At 44.7% G+C, this 17,593-nt stretch overlaps 1 protein-coding gene across 1 annotated transcript in view; it reads right to left on the bottom strand.

Annotated features, from left to right (window-relative positions):
- NEPRO (nucleolus and neural progenitor protein) overlaps positions 1-17,593 on the bottom strand; it is a 362,800-nt gene that overhangs the window by 250,419 nt on the left and 94,788 nt on the right. Inside the window, exons 3-4 of the mRNA XM_069640036.1 lie at positions 1,635-1,711; positions 1,404-1,535 (exon numbers count right to left, since the gene is read on the bottom strand). Coding sequence (XP_069496137.1) covers positions 1,404-1,535; positions 1,635-1,711 — 209 coding nt within the window. The remainder of the gene's footprint in view (positions 1-1,403; positions 1,536-1,634; positions 1,712-17,593) is intronic.

Below are 17,593 nucleotides of genomic sequence, written 5' to 3' on the forward strand. Positions count from 1 at the left end.
AGATATGTACATAGACGGGAAGTTCGTGACCCTTGCAGTATTCTTGAGGGGTGTGGGAGGAGGATCCTTCCGAACATTACAGTACTATCAGATGAGGTCCGCATTTCAAGCACACTGGCCATCCTTCCCTGATGAACCCCCCTCCCACCCGTGCACACAACTGGTTACAACAGAAGGGGGGCTGGGAATCTCCAAGTTGTATACGACGATACAGACCCACACTCCTACGACCAACTGAGTGAAAGAGAAATGGGAAGCTGATATGAAAATGCTTATTCCTGAAGAGAAATGGGTAAGGTACTGTATGCTTACAAGAAGGGTGTCCCTCAATGCGGTATTGCGCCGAATACAGTTTAAAATCCTTAACAGACTGCACTATACCCGGGCCAGAATTGCTAAATTTACGCCGGGTGATACAGGTGACTGCCCCAAATGTAAGTCCCCCGCAAGCGGGATCCTATCATATGTACTGGGAGTGCCCGGTTGTGGTTCGATTCTGGGAGAGGGTTGCAGCTACGCTGACAGAATTAACACAAATCCCCCCCGTATTTGTCCCCCCAAAAATACTTGTTCGGGGATATTGGGAAATGCTCTGAAAAAATCAGAAGGCTGTTTAATGTGTCATGTGCTATCGCCAAAAAATGTATACTGCAATCATGGAAAAGCCCGAACTCCCCTACCATGAATACCTTTTTACGCGAATTAACCTATGTAAATGAATGCGAGGAACAATATGTGCTAACCCAACCAAGCATGAGCCGACCAAAGGACATCTGGAGCCCCTTCAGGGCGTATCTATGTGACCTGCCCTCGGATGACGAAACAGCTATGTAGACTGTAAATTATTGAACTTTTGATGAAGACGTTGATATATGTAAGACCATGTGATGTATTGATTGGGTGCCACTGTAACTGCTGAGACCTTAATAAAAAGTTGTTTAAAAAAGCAACAGTGTCTCCATTCTTGAAAAGCAAATGCATGTGGACAGCAATATGATTACCTTTGGCAGGAACAATATTAAGAAACATGACAGAGCCTTCATTTAAGGACAATTAAATAGTCACATCTGATGCCTCAACCGAGTCCCAAGAAATTGGGGTGGATGGATCTCAGGTCTCGAAGGAGCAGAAATGGAAGACTGAAATATACAACTGATTAGTGTATCACCGTACATAATCTAAAGTTCAGGGAAGGATATGTATGGTGAGACTTTGTACAGGCAGGGTACAGGCTGTTGAAGGATCTCTGGAGAAGTAAGTTTAGTGCATTAAATGTTAAAATATCAAAATGGATATTAATTTCTAAGCAATGCGAAGAATGTTGTAGGGTTCTGATGTTTTAAAGATATCACGTTGCACATGACAGGCTTTATTAAAAAAACATTAATAAAAGAAAAGGATACTGAAATGCTTTACAACAGCAGTCCATTAATCGAAGAAACAGCTTACAACCACCCAAGATCTTCACTGCCACCAACTCTATCAAGGGTTGGCTGGGAGCTGAGCAGCTATCTGTATTTTCCAATTCTTTTTTACTGAAATAGAAAAAAGGTCAGATTTTTACAGTTCCCTTCTTCAAAACACAAAAACCAACTTAATATTAAACGCACACATCCTCAGCCCTCGCTACTTACTTTGGACACAGTTCTACGAATTCCTCAATCGCACCTTCCAAATTCATTCTAGTCAAACGATTCAAACATTGCTGGACCTGAAAGAGATCGAATTGGTATCTTTATAAACACGGGAGTGTTTGCTAGGAGGTCCCTTTTATGAAAACGATTATTTCTAGAGCACAGTGTGAATTACATACTTAATATTTGAATGTCTAAGAAACTCTTAAGGATTCACCAGGAAGCCGCCCTGTTAATAAAACTTATGGGCTTACATTAGGAGCATTTCAAGAACAGAAAGGTTCAAGATTCAACGAAACACAGTGAACGCAATTCAAATAGCCTATAAACAACTGCAAAGGTGAGGAACTTCAGGCTACAAAATATCAAGGAGCAAGAAAATCGGGCACAGGTGACTGTTTCTGCAGATTGGCTTGTTCATAGTTGCTTTGTTATGGTACAGAGGATTTGCCGGGCACCAGTGGCTGGCACTAGTACACATTTTGCCACTAGGAAAGTCATTGATGCTGGATGATCCTGTGGGAGCAAACCATGGATAAACTTAAGTTTCAATCTTCAATGTCTGGGATGGCCTATGACATGTGCCAGCCTGCACTGCACATCCCAAGCTTGAATCCCGACAGGGCCGACAGAGTCCTTCATCATTATGAGGCCGACAAATATAAAAGTGATTATAGTGCTTTCAAGTGTGAAGAATCCAGCAAGAAGCGCTGTATCAAAATCTGAAATGATCAATGTCATATCATTTTAACAATAACAGTGCTAATTACCAAATGCCCCAGGGAAATGCAAATGCCAGTTTCCCATTTGATCAATAAAGTTGTCCTGCCAGTTCAAACAACTGCAAGACAATGTTGTGCTGCAGATGCATGCTGCTTTGCTAACATTTAAAAGGGGCCCATGAAAGGATCATACACCCAGTTGGAGCTGCAGGTTAAGCATACCATCATGCAGATTACTTCGCTGTCCCCAGAAACCTTGCATCATCCCCTCCCATCAGGCCAGAGCCAGGAAATGTCCTGGCTAGCTTTAAATGGGTCCCACAGACCCTCGCAAACAGACACACACACTTCAAGGCATGTCAGAGGAACAAATGGAAACCTGAGAGGCAGAACATCCATCCAGAATATTTCAATTTCAACAGTGCCATGCCATTCTTGCCCTAGTTAAGAGCACTGCCAGTGCTTCTGGTAAGATCTGGATGCAGGAGTATTTTCCTTAATACTCTGAATGTAAGGAGTAAAAGGCAATTTGAATAAGCACAAAAGTAGTTTTCTTTCTGGACTTAAGGCATTTCAATGAAGTAAACATATTTGTAATTTTAAACAAATGTGTTAACTGTAATCCATATTGGTTATGAATTGTGGTGATCCAGTAAATAAACAGATGAACAAGTTACTTACCAACTGTAACGTTCTTTCAACTGGATGTTCCTCCCACGTATTCCTCATCTTATGATAAATCGTTATCTCCAGCTTCGCTGCTTCGGAAAAATACATTTCGGCAGAGGGCGCTGTGCATGAGGTCTTGGCGTCGATGTCCCTCAACGGGCGCCGTACCGCGTCGATGTCACTGTCAGTATAAATAGCTTGTGCTGCGCCCGTTGGCTTCAGTACAGCTTTTTCGAGGAAATATTGGAGGAACACCCAGGCGTGCCCCATGACTGATAGACTCTTCGTGAGAGGAAAGTGTAAGAAACGCAAACTGTACTGCAGGGTAGGAATGGGAGGGGTGATGAGGAATACATGGGAGGAACATCCAGTCGAAAGAACGTTACAGTTGGTAAGTAACTTGTTCTTCAAATGGATTGTGTCCTCCCACGTATTCCTCATTTTATGATAGACTCCCATAGCAGTGGCAATTTTGGAGGTGGGAGTACTAGTTACTGTTTTCATGGACGGAATGAAGTACTGCCTTGGCAAATAAACCCTCATTGGAGGAGGAAGCATATAAGCAATAATGCTTGATGAAAGTATGCATTTATGCCCATGTTGCAGCTGAACAAACATCTGCTGCAGGGACTCCCCTCTTTAGAGCCGCAGAAGTAGCCATCCCCCTAGTGGAATGGGCTTGAAGCCCATCTGGGGGGTCTTTTCCCGCCAATCTGTAGCATTCAATTATAGCCAGAATGATTCAGCGGGATATGGTTTGTTTTGTCACCGATAATCCCAATTTATGACCTATATACCCTACAAAGAGTTGGTCATCTTGACGTAATTTTGACATTCTTGAAATGTAAAAACTGAGAGCCCTTTTGGAGTCCAGTCTATGCAGTCTCTCCTCTTCTTTACCGAAATGAGAAGGAGGATAGAATGTTGGTAATATGATTTTTTTGTGACAAATGGAAGTCAAAACTACTTTTGGTAAAAAGGAAGGTTTAACTTTAAGAACTACCTTGTCCTTGTAAAAAGTAGTATATGGAGGTTTACATGAGAGAGCCTGTAGTTCACTAACCCTGCGTGCTGATGTTAAGGCCACAAGAAGGACAGTTTTTAATGTTAGAAGCCTCAATGGACAAGAGTAGAGAGGCTCAAAAGGTATACAAGTTAGAAACTTAAGTACTAGATTTAAATCCCAAATTGGGACATGAAAAGGAACTGGAGGGTATACATTAGTAAGCCCTTTCAGGAATTGAATTATCAATGGACTTTTGAATTAAGAAACCTCTTCCGAGGAGCGCTTAAAAATGGATAGCGCAGCCAGATATACTTTAATTGTTCCAATCTGGAGCCCCAGATTGGCTAGATGCAATAGAAAAGAAAGCACCATTGGAGTGCCACATTGAAAAGGGTCCACATCCTTATCTCTGCACCAGTTACTGAACTTGTTCCAACGACACCAGTACAAGGATTTTGTTGCTGGCCTTCTGGCCGAAAGCAAAATTTCCATTACGTCATCCGGAAGATCCCAATCCCTGTATCTCAACCTCTCAGAAACCATGCATGAAGGTTGAGTGTCTTGACCTCTGGATGGAGAAACCCACCTTCCTCTTGCGAGAGAAGATCCTCTCTTTGCGGAAGACGTATTGGAGGGCAGATGGACATATCCAGAAGGTCCGGGTACCACGTCCTCCTCACCCAATCCGGGCTAATTAGGATCATGGTTTTCCTGAACTTTCTAAACCTCCTGATTACTTAAGGAATCACGGGGATTGGCGGGAACTTCCACTCCACCACGAACACGTCTCCTAGAGCTCCTCTCTGAGAAAATTCCCTTGAGCAGTACTGTTCGCACTTCCGGTTTACCGTGGTTGCGAACAGATCCACTTGAGGGGTTCCCCAAAGGGCAAAGATCTCCAGAAGGACTTCCTGAGCTAGCTCCCACTCGTGAGAGACCGCGCTCTGCCTGCTCAGAGCTTCTGCCGCCGTGTTCTGCTCTCCGGCTAGGTGAACTGCTGATTGAGAGATTCCTTCTCATATTGCCCAGAAACAGAGCTGCACTACCTCTCTGCACAGTGGTAGTGACCCTACGCCTCCTCTTTTGTTGAGGTAGTACATGGCCACCGTGCTGTCCGTCATTATCAGGACATTCTTTCCCTGTACAGAGGGCAGGAAGGCCTTCAGCGCTAGTCTGATTGCCCTCAGCTCCAATAGGTTGATGTGTAGTTTGGACTCCGATGGAGACCAACGACTGCCGATTGTCAGATCGTTGGTGTGGGCTTCCCACCCTGTGAGTGAGGCGTCCATTACTACTGTTATCTCCGGCCATGGTTGCCAAAAAGATTCTCCTTTGAGGATGTTGCCGTTGCAAGCCCACCATAGTAGATTTTTTTATTTTTTATTTTATTTTATTTATTTGTATAGCGCTAAAGCCCGCAGGCATCAGAGCGCTTATGAGGAGACAGGACAACAGAAAATTAAGACGGGACAAGGTGTGAAGTGACCAGTGTTACATCATACTCGGTTAGAGCTACTTCTAGGATTCATTTGAAAAGTAGTGTTTTCAATTTTTTCCTGAAGAGAATGTAATTGGGTTCGAGCTTCAATGAGGTTGGAAGTTCATTCCATTTGTCAGTACTTAAGGTCGGGAAGGCCTTGCCAAGGCCGTGCTGCTTTTTCGTTTTAGCGATTTGCAATTTACCTGTGTTGGAGGATCTAAGCCGTCTAGTTGGCTCGTACCACTTGAATTGTTTCTTGAGGTAGACCGGGGCTTTGCCATATATAGGCAGCGATGAACCATTGTGAGAGACTTGAAGGAAATTCTCTTTTTCATGGCCAACCAATGGAGAGCCTTCCTTTCTCCGGTGATGTGTTAGCTCCTAGTAATAGGGAATTTCCATAATCCAATCTGGACAATATAGTGGCTCTAGCGATGATTGTGCTGTTTTTTTGATCTAGCAATGGTCTGATTTTTCTCAAAGGTTTTTGGTGGTACTGACACTTTTTCTTTAGATAGGCTGTGTGTGCTTCAGCGCCTAATGATGCTTGAAGATATCCTCCTAAAGTCTTCACTTTTTCTGATGTAGGAATGTGGGTATTTTTGATAAAGAATGAAGAGTAGGATGGGCTCAATTTCTTTATGGCCTGTGTGGAGCCGAATATCATAAGCTCAGTCTTGCAGCCGTTCAAGCACATCCAGTTTTCTTTCATCCAACACTCTATGGTGTTGTATAGGGATGAGCAAGCAACGTGGCGCGCGGCGTGATGCCGTCATCGCGATCCACGCATTTAGTATAAATTGAAAACAAAACCACAGAGTAGCTGCGAAAGCAATCAGCAGCACTCTGTTGAGCGACCAGGACCAGGAAGGACGTGTTTTTGATGAGAAATCCAAAGGAAACCCAGGTGAGAACATTTAGCACTATTTGGTGGTTATTAAACTAGACTCCAAAGCCATATTAATTAGTTAGTTAAACTTAAATAATTTAGTTAAGCCTTCTCTGTCTCTACAGAATTCGAAAGGAGTCAGCAGCAGTGAGCTGATCAAGATAAAATATTATACAAAATTGAACAGTCAATAGAAATAAAGATTAATTTTTACAACAAATTTGGAACAAGTGAAAGTACCTCTAAAAAGGTATTTTTGAAGGATTTATTTAGGTGAGTAATGTAAGCACTGTATATCCATTATGATATGAAGCAAACTAATTTGTAAAACACAAGGTGATATTGTTTTTTCTTTTTTTTAATATTCTTTCCATTCAAAAGTTAACCTGATTAGAATCTACTCTCCTGAAGAGCCATTGCAAAGAGCGATGGGGAAACACGTGTAGAGAGTGCGAAATAGACATTGGAAATGAGAGTGCGAAATAGACATTGGAAATTGAGAGTGAAAAATAGATAATGGAAATTGAAAAGTTATTTTGGTTTACAAAGTGAACAAGTGTGAAATGAACCTCTGGATAAAGGATTCACACATGTGATGATAACATGTGGAATTTGCAATAAACAACATAACAGAACAGCAGCATTGGATTGTGAAAATTATTATTTTTTGAACATTTTACTATATTTGAATACTCACAGAACTCAATTTAACTCATAAGGTTGTCGCATTGGAGTAAAAATATATATCTCACATCATTTCAGTCTTAATGGGATGAGAATTTGTCACTATCCATTTTGTAATCCCCAACGAGTTGAAACACTAGTTGGGTATCGTCGGCAAAGTTGGTAAAAAATATACCCATCTGAGTTAGCATGGTGCAAAGGCAGCGCATGTAGAGATTGAAAAGCAAAGGAGAGAAGCTGGCCCATTTGAGGGACACCGCAATCGACCGGTTTGGTGTTAGATGTTTTGTCTCCCCAGACAATCCTGGATTGCCTGTTTTGCAAGAATGAGGCTATCCATTCAATTGCTCCTGGTGAGCCATTGCCTGAATTTTCAAGGGCCTCTCAGAGTTTGGCATGATCAAGCAAATCAAATGCTGCCGAGAGGTCCAATAATATTAACAGGCCTGATTTGCCTTTGTCCAAAATAGACAGCATTTCTGTCTGGAGGTCTGACTCGGTACTGTGGCTACATCTAAATCCGGACTGCTGTGGATGCAGTGAGTTATTTTCATCCACATAGCTTTGGAGTTGTTGTGTGGCTATTTTATCCAGAATTTTCGGCAGAAAATTGCAGTTAGTAATGGGTCTGAGATTGGCCGGGTCCTGTTGGTTAAGGACAGGTTTTTTTGGTAGAGGAGTGACCGTGACCGTTTTAATAATGTTTGGTACAGTTTGGTCCCTAAAAGAAGCGTTTACCCTTCTTGTGAGGAAAGGGGCAAAGATATCAGGGTTTTCTAGAATGAGTTTAGGTGGTATTTTCCGAGCATGAGGTACACCTCATAGTGGTGAGTGTTTTCTTCATTACATCGAGAGTGATGGATCTGAATTGGTATTTTGAGGTTTCTATCTCGTTTTTATTTTCTGTGAGGTGGGTTTTAAATTAGGTGTTTGTGGTCAGGCAGTTAATGATGGTATCTCTGGCTTTGGTAATTTTATTTTGGAATGCAATTTGGACTTTCTCGCAATCAGTTTCAGTGGGTTCAAAGGGTGGAGTAAGTGTTGTGGGTTTGTCTATGGATTTGAGGATCTGGAAAAGCTTTCCGGTGGAGTTGGCCGCAGTGCTAATGATGTCATTATAGTAGTTTTTCTTCAGATCTATGAGTTTAGATTTGTATATATGGTCTGCCGTCTTCCAATTTGCTTTATTTATTTCAGTGGGTTCTTTTTGCCATTTCCTCTCAAGGTTCCTTTTGTCTTTCTTGAGATCAGTGAACCATTTTTGGTGATTGGAATTTGGTCTGACTTTCTTGTTTTTTAGGGGGGCATGGAGATCTAACAGTTTTGTCATGCCTTGATTGTATGTTGATATAATATGTTCACTAGGGTCTTCATCATTAGTGGTGGCCATGATTTCCTGCATTTCCTCTGAAAGCATACTACTCGTAATTTTTTTCAGATTCCTGCCGAGGACTGATTTCGGTACATTAACTGGTTTTTCCTTTTTAAAGTTCAGGGACAGTGAGATTTCAATTTTGAAATGGTCAGACCAGATGCAGGGATAAGTTCCAAGCGTGGTTACGTTATGGCTATTTGTGACAATCCAGTCCAGCTGGTTCCCAGTGGTTGCCGTAGGGCCATTGTTATTAACGGTTAAATCGCTATTCTCAAGGTCCTCTTCTAGGATTATGGCTTGTTGGTCATGTTGGTTTCCCCTCCATCTGTTTATGTCACCCATTAACATGGTCTCTGTGTTGGTTGATTTGAGGTTGTTTAATATGGACACAATCTTGTCATTGAACTCCGAAGTAAGAGATGGGGGTCTATATATAGTGATAATGTTGATGCAGTTGTTTTGAGTAGGAGTCAGTTTGAGGTGAATGACCTCACATCCTGAGCACTGAATAGGGGTGGCAAAGAGTTTAATTGAGTTTTTTGCGATAATCGCCACTCCTCCGCCCTTTCCAGTTTCTCTATTTTTTAGATATATGTTGTAGTTTGTAGGTACTGCAATATCTATAGTGGGTCCAACAGGCTCTTGCAGCCATGTTTCTGTTAGGCATAAGATGTCCAGTTTCTCATCTGTAATGTAATCGTGGATTTCTTGGGCATGTTTAGGCATTGACCTAGTGTTAAGTAGTGCAATTTTAAGGTGTACATTATCAGCTCCTGTCTCCTGGTCTGTTTTCGTGAGGGGGATAGCTTTAGGTGTAATGCTTCTTATCTGTGTCTCGTTTTGATCGAGTGGATCATGTCTGTGTCTGAGAAAATCTTGGACTAACCCTTGCTGCTGTAATATAGCAGTTCGGGATAGTAGATCGTTAAGATTTGGGTAACCCATACCTGAGTTTTAGCTGCAAAGCCTGTGTTTGGAAACCGCCAGCGTTTCTGGCCGTGAGCCGTTGGACGCCGTGGACCGGCGTAGACAGGCTTCGTTGCTGAAGCGCCTGACGTTTCTTTAAGTTGCCGTGAGAGCACTCTGGGAACTGTAGTTCCTGACTGTGCGTGCTAGAGTGCCTGCGGCGGCAAGAGATGCCGGAATGCTCAACAAGTACAGGGATAGATTCAAGGACTTAGGGAGCAAATAAAACAATAATAAACTGCACGGTCTACTATTTAGTTGCAACAGCTACAGTCTGTACTTCAAAATAAAATGCTGGTGTGCATTTAACTTCCCGTGGTCAACTTAGGTTTGCTGCTTCCCGTAGACTGACTTTCCTCCCTTGCTGAGTGCTTCTAAAGTATTGTTTTGTGTGCTGTTACTAATTTCTGCCTTTTCCCTCCCTTTTTCTTAACTTATTGGAGTGCCATCTTTAGTTAAGCGCTCACCTCTGTCTGGAAATAAGTGGTGTTAACGAAGACTTGTCTAATAAGGAATAAGGGATGTATATATATTAATAGTGACTGTGTTTTTGAACTTGCTTACAATAATAGTGCTAGAGTATGTCTAAGTGTGTCTTTAAATAAATAATTATATACTTGATACCAAAGCTCTGGTCAGTGTTTGCTTGTGCTACTGTATTTTGGTACCTATCTTGTGTGCTCTATATACTGTCTAACTCTTCTTGAGAAAAGTCTGGCTGCTCAGCCACAGCTACCAGGTAAATCTGGGTGGTACAGACTGCTACCAATTGGGTTTACTGCCAACACCTGTAGTCTTAAGCCTTTTGCAGTGGTCCCTAAGGGAACTGCACAGGTTTCTGCCTAACACCTGAAGGATCTGAGAAAGGGTTACCATCTTGAACTTGTCCTTCCTGAGGAACTTGTTCAAGTTTCTTAAATCCAAGATGGGCCTCAATCCTCCGTCCTTCTTTGGGATGATAAAGTATGGGGAGTACCAACCCTTGTTCCTCTCCGCTACAGGCACTTGTTCTATATCACCTTTCTTTAGCAGGGTTAAAATTTCCTGCAACAGGGGCGGATCTGGAATTTTGACAGAGTTGTTTCCCGGCAGATGGTTCTGAGGCCTTTTTAGGAAGGGGAGACAGTAACCTTGAGCTACTGTTTCCAGTGCCCAAGCATCTGAGGTAATGCCCCGCCATTCCTTCAGATGCTGAGAGATCCTGCCTCCCACTGGGGTTTTGTGCAACAAGGTCTCGGAGTGATTTATAGGCGGCTGCAGGAGCGGCTGAGGGCAAAGATGCCGTTCCTGAGGTTGGCTTTGCAGTCTTCCAGCGTCCACAACGAGTGACATTTCTTTTGCCGCTTTGAAAAGCCTGTCCTCTTCCTCTACCAAATGAGTAGTAGTACCGAAAAGGATGACCCCTCCAGGAAGATGAGCCTGAATAGGGTTTCTGAGGCTGTCGCATGGAGGCGCTAAGAGATTTAGCTGCCGCTTTTGAGGTTTGTCGTTTTTCTAGGCTTTCATCAGCCTTACTACCGAACAGTCTCAAGCCATCAAAAGGCATGTTGAGAAGTCTGGCCTGCACATCTGGTGCACACCCCGACTTCCTCAACCATGCAAATCTGCATAGCACAGTGCTTGCAGCCATGGATCTGCTGACACTATCAGCAGTATCCAGTCCAGACTGGAGACATTCCCCCATTGCCTCCTTTCCGTCTTTGACAATATTCAGGAAGCCTTCCATTTCCTCGCCTTTTGGAATAAGATCAGCAGCCGCCGAAATGCAGTCCCACAGGGTATGGGTGAACCTGGCCAGGGTACAGGTGACATTGGCCATGCTGCCCGAAGCAAAAAAACTTTACGGGCCCAAGCATCCACCTTCTTATCCTCTCTATCCGGGGGGAATAGTAGGATATGCAGTCTGTCTTGAGGTAGTTGCAGCTTGAATAACCAGACTTTCTGGAGTGGGATGTCCGTTTAAATATTCAGGATCAGAACTAGACGGTCTATATTTTTTAGGAAAATTACTGTTTACAGCAGCAATATTATCAGGAACTTCCCAGTTCTTTTCCACTGTTCTCTGAAGTGCCCTATGGAATGGGAGAACTGGATCCTTCTGGGGGCCCCGAACAATTATTTCTGTCATATCGTCCCGTTCAAAAGTGGGTGAGGCTCTACCCCAACCCATGTATTCCACCACTCTATTCATTAGACTCCTGTACCCTAAATCTGCATGTTCTGCAGGGTCAGGTTTTGCAAACTCTAGCTCAGGCGACATATCAATGCCACTAGCAGAGTGAAGGGTGTCACACAGGTCTCTCATTTTCGATTCGGGATCGATAAGTTCTTCTGGGACCTCTATAGTACCATATTGGAGAAACATCCTCTCCTTCAGAGCCACTTTCTTCAAAAACTGAAGACATGGATTTTGGTAAAGGAGTAAATCTCCTGTCTTGTTCATGAGGTTTCGTCGAAGGAATCGACGTAACCTTCGATGGTATCGAAGGAATCTTCCGAGGACACTGATGAAGTCTTCGACACAGGCGTCGAAGACGCTTTTGGCTTCGATGTTGAAGCTGCCGGCGCCGATGGCGTTGACGAAGTCGTGGATGTTTTCGACGACTTCTGTTTTTTATGTGGTGTCAGAGAAATACTCGACTCTCAACGGCTCGAGTTTCGTCCATACTACCGGCTTTTACCACAGTAGTTCCTGACTTCCCTGTGTCGTCCGATGGAGCGACATGGGTCCGGCTCTTCTGAAGTTTCTTTGAGGGGGTCAAGGCTGCATTCTCAAAGACCTCCATCATCTTCATTCGAAGTTCTTCCCATTTTCAAGGGGAATCCGTCTTAGTCGGGCATTGTACCAATTCGGTCGATGAATCGGAAGATGATGAAGGAGATCTATGTCTCCTTTTCACTCTCTTAGAAGAGGAAGATGAAGAGAGCCTCGATCTACTACGAGATCGAGATATCAGAGTGTCTATGACGAGCCAATTCTTTCGAATCGCTCGATTTTTTATGTCTTTTAGACAAAGCCTTCGAGGCTTTAGAAGCTTCCCTCCCCACTGCCAGTTTACCTTTCCTCTCACAAAGGGCCTTCTGCGTCATTGATTAACAGGAGCCACAGATGGCTTGAACCGAGGCACCAGAGGCAAAACACGGTGAGGCTCTGTGATCGACATCTTCGATCCGCAGTCGATACACTTTTTAAACCCTGTCTTAGGAGTTGAAGAAGACGACATTTTCAGAAGAAAATTTCGAAGCGTGCCGTTCTCGAGAGCGAAGCAATCGGAAAAACAGAACTGTAGCCAACGGGCGCGGCACAAGCTATTTATACTGACGGTGACGTTGACGCGGTATGAGCCCGTCGAGGGACATCGACGCCAAGACCTCGTGCACAGCGCCCTCTGCTGAAATTTTTTTTCCAAAGCAGCGAAGCTGGAGATCACGATTTATCATAAGATGAGGAATACGTGGGAGGACACAATCCATTTGAAGTATTATTATCCTCAATGGGCACGTAAGAGGAGAGTTCATCTTAGCTTCACCTTACATAAGTGCCCCAGTTAACACATTAACAGGGCAGTACTGGTGGCCTCTGGGGGGTATAGACCTGCGTACTGTTGCTCTCAATTTATTTTCTTGAGAGTAGTAGTCCGATGTCAGGGAGTAAAACTGACCGGCATACCGTTTATCCGGGGCACTGCATACTGTGATGCTTTGGGGTACGATGCCCACAGAATATTGCTTAGAGAGTATCCCACTGATCCAGCCCAGAAAATGCCCATGCTAGTTTTACATTGTCCACAGAATTACAATGCCATCACACTGTAGCCAGTCCAGAAAGTGTTCATGCCATTAAGAGAGCCATACCAGGGTTGCCCCAGCTAAGCATACTTGCCATGTTAGCTTCCATATTGCCCCCCAAATTGCCATGTGCTATGTGTGATCACTGCTCTGCAGGAGTACATCGAAGAGTAAAGTCTAAACCGCCTATGCCGCGTCACACTATTACTAAACCAGAAGTGATCCCAGTCATAAAGGTAAAACAGACAGAGCCCAACACATACACCTCTTCCACCTTTTGTGACATTGTGGGTCGAGGGCAGGCTATACTTTGAGCAGGAGTATGAAGTGATAACAACAGCAACGCAAACAGCAATAGTACAAGAAGAAAAAGCATATACAATCAAGCTTCTATAAAAAAATATTTACACTTTAAACAATCAGAAATACAATTAACTAAATAAAAACACTAGCAAAAACCCATCCCTTTATATATAACACATGAAATGCAAAGTGGCACAGTATGGTACTTGAGTACATGAGCAGGGGTGTGCAAGCAAGAAATTGTCAATGTTCAAAAGGTTATGTCCTTGCAGAAAAAGGCAGAGAAGGAGGACTCAAAAGTCATTATGATAGCAGAAAGCAGGCCTGGTGGACATGGCCTCCTCACAGTACCCTTCTTCTACACTTGCAAGTCTCAAGTGAGGCTTCTCAGCATCAAACAGGTGATTGTGCGCTTTCAGGGCCAGGCGAGTGTCGAGTCAAGGAGCGGCGGTGACAGATCCCACGATGAGATGCTATTTTTCGGCGACAATGCCTTGCGGCTGAAGGCGCTGGGGGCAGCAGGCGATGTTCGGTCGGCAGTGCTGGAAGACTCGGCTCTCTGGGGTGTGGAGAAGCAGAGACTGTCCTTCGGCAGTGAGCAGCTGGGCTGGCTCAACACAGCATTAGGGCCCTATAGCAGCTGATGCTCAAATTAGCTGGAGACCAAGCGATGGTGTCATGTTGGGGAAGCTAGAAGACTCGGGGGTGGGGCGGGGTTCTCTGATGTGGAGACAGCTGAGCTTTAGAGTCTGCGTCGGGCAAACTCAGATATGAAGTTGTTCAAGTGTCAAGGACAAGGGTGACTCCATTGGTTTCCTTGAAGTAGCTTGGATGACATTGAGCTGCCCAAACCATTGTCTAAACAGTTCCAAGATAAGGGGGTGCCACAGTCAGTTCCTTGATTCTGCAATTGCTTCTACTCCCAATCCAGGGGCTTTAGCAAAAGGCACATGATTCTGTTGCACTCCCACTCCAAGGAGCCTGGCTGGAACCTCCAGGGCACCCTTCACCTCCAGTGAGCAGGAGCCAGGTTCCAGTGCAGCCAGCAGTTGAGGCTTTAGTCCACAGCAATTCACCCCACGGGTCTCATGGGGTGGTTAAAGGACAGAGCTGTCCTCTGCCTTGGATGGCTTCTGCCTTAACCTCCATGTCAGGAGGACTGCACTCCCAGCAGAGGTCAAAAAGGGTCTTCTCCCTGATGTCCAAAGATGAATCAAGGAAGGAGTGGGAGATGTGATGAATCTTACGGAGTCCTCACAAAGATACTACCTAACGTTTCCTTCCAGTTGGCATGGGGCAGGCAGCCGCTACCTGATCCTAACCCTAGAGGTGGGGATAGCCGGGAGGATCACCTGGGAGGGGAAGGGCCCAATGAGGAGGACTCTGTTGGGTGAGATGCGGTATTTGTTGCGTCTGCAGCACCCAGTGAGTTCACTAGTCCTTTGTGGCCCTGGATCGCTTCAAACCCGCCTGCAGGCCATTATTGATGATATTGAATACCGAACTAAAATAACCCTCGTTCTCTTCCCCAATCTGCTCAGTTCAGCTGACTGGTCGCCTGGTGCACCCCTAGAGCCTCACAGCTCCCAGGCTCCCCCACCAGTCCTGAACTGGCCACCGCACTCTGCCTTGCATTACTGGACTCGGAATACATTCCTTGAGAGTGGCACCCACTCTGCACTTAACCCTGGCCCCTGCTTGTCTGGGCGCACTTGTCCCCCTGCCCCTACCCCTCCTTTGCACTTCTGTCTGCGCACTTGCACGACCTTGAATGTACTAGGCTTAGCATGATAGTCTGTCCTGTCCTCCTCTATCTCCAATCCGTAGCTGGTTATGCCAACCTTTATTTTCTTGCATGTTCCTCTTCCCCCCCCCCCCAACCTTTTTTCACCCACTCTTTGTCACACACTTCTACTAGTAGAAATGCCCTGGCCTAGTATGCTAGTTATTGCCGTTTGATCCTTCGGAATCTTCAAAGCCTAAAAATGACGATTATATCCCCTTGTTCCCTTCCCGCCTTGAAGCGCTTTGAAGAACTTCACTTGTGTATAAGCGCTTTACAAATAAACAATTACAAAGTGGCAGACTAAGAATAACTTTGCATACCGGGCTGATACAAAGCAGTTAAAGTGGCAGGATCAGAACATTGGGAACAAACCAGAAGGTTATGATTTTCGAAGTAACTGCCAAAGCCAAACATGAGCAATATTGAAAAAAGCTAACAACCATCACCATTACCAAAGCACAGAAAGGGTAATATTAAGGAATGATAACAGCAACCAATATTATCCATACCAAGAGAAGGGAATTAAGAAGCCATCCAATTGTAACCCTATTGCCAGCATTGTCCAAGCCAAAAAAGAGTGTGAGATAGAAGTCATTATCGGCATTAGATTGATGTAAATGTGGGGAAACAAAAGTGCCACATGACCTGCCCTCCTGATTGAAAGTATTCAGGAGAGGAGCATAATCTGCATTGCATGTGGCATAAACAGCACCAATGTATTTCATGTCCTTCCAGAAGAAGAACAAGTTACATACCATATCGGTAAAGTTCTTTCGATGGAATGTTCCTCCGACGTATTCCATATCTATGACAGTAATGTCCACAGCTGTGCTGCTTCGGAAACTTTTCGACAGAGGGCGTCCTGCGTCAATGTCGTCGATCCCATGTCCCTCGAGGGCCTCAGTCAAGGGTCGACATCACTGGATGTTATATATAGGACGCACTAAGCCCGTAGCCTCAGTTGTAGTTTTTTCCCAGAACGTGTGGCACCAATCTCCTGCCAGCATGACTGCAGATAGCCTTGCGGAAACTTAAGCTTCAATCGCATAGGAAATTCTCCAGAGGGGCAGGTTGGGAGGGCGATATGGAATACGTTGGAGGAACATCCCATCGATATAACGTTACCAGATATGATCTTGTTCTTCGAGGGGATTGGGATTGTGTCCTCCGACGTATTCCATATCTATGACAGACTCCCAAAGCAGTACCAGACTATGGAGGTGGGAAAAAAATTTAGAATACCCAATCAAATGGCGGAATAAAGAACCGGGGCGTAATGCTTGACAAAAGTATGTAAAGAAGCCCATGTGGCTGCTTCACAAATATTCCGAATAGGAACACCTCGCTGAAGGGCAGTGGAGGTAGCCACGCCCCTAGTACAGTGAGCACATAATCCTACCAGAGGGTCCTTACCCGCCAAACGGTAACACTCAGTAATAGTGAGGATATTCCACCTGGACAAGATCTGTTTGGTAACAGCCTGGCCCAACCGGTGTCGGGCATAACCGATGAAGAGCTGATCATCCACTCTTTCCCGGGACATCCATGAAATGTAAAAGCTCAGAGCTCTCCTAGGATCCAACCTATGGAGCCTCTCCTCATCCTTGCCAGGATGCGCAGGAGGATAAAAACGCCAAAAGAACTACCTTCTGGCTTAAATGAAAATCAGACAGGACCGTCGGCAGAAAAGAAGGCCGCACCCGAAGGACAACCCTGTCCTTATGGAAAACAGTAAAGGGTGGCTTGACCGAAAGTGCCTACATCTCACGCACTCTGCGAGCGGAAGTAACCGCCACTAAAAACACTGTCTTGAAAGACCACAGTCTCAAAGGACCAGAGTCAAAACGGAGCACCCATCAGAAACTTCAAAACCAAATTCAAATCCCAAACCGGCACCTGGAAAGGGGATGGCGGAAACACATTAGTCAGCCCTTTTAGAAATCAAAAGGTATCTTAAAGCAAGAACACGCTTCAGACGAGCGCTTAAATATGGACAGCGCCGCCAGGTATCCCTTAATGGTACCCACTTGAAGGCCCTTGTGGGCTAAAGAAAGCAGAAAAGACAAAACCATAGGAATGGAACATTGGAAAGGATCAACATTCTGTCTCCTGCACCAGTCGCAGAACTTACGCCAACGGCAACGGTACAGGGACTTTGTTGCTGGCCGCCTGGCCGAAAGCAACACCTCCATCACGTCATCCGGGAGGTCCCAATCCTTGTGTCTCAACCTTTCAGATACCAAGCATGAAGGTTGAGAGTCCTGACTTCTGGATGGAGAACCTGACCCCC

This window comes from Ambystoma mexicanum, chromosome 7q, assembly GCF_040938575.1.
Source record: "Ambystoma mexicanum isolate Mex_15411 chromosome 7q, UKY_AmexF1_1, whole genome shotgun sequence".
NCBI lineage: Eukaryota > Metazoa > Chordata > Amphibia > Caudata > Ambystomatidae > Ambystoma > Ambystoma mexicanum.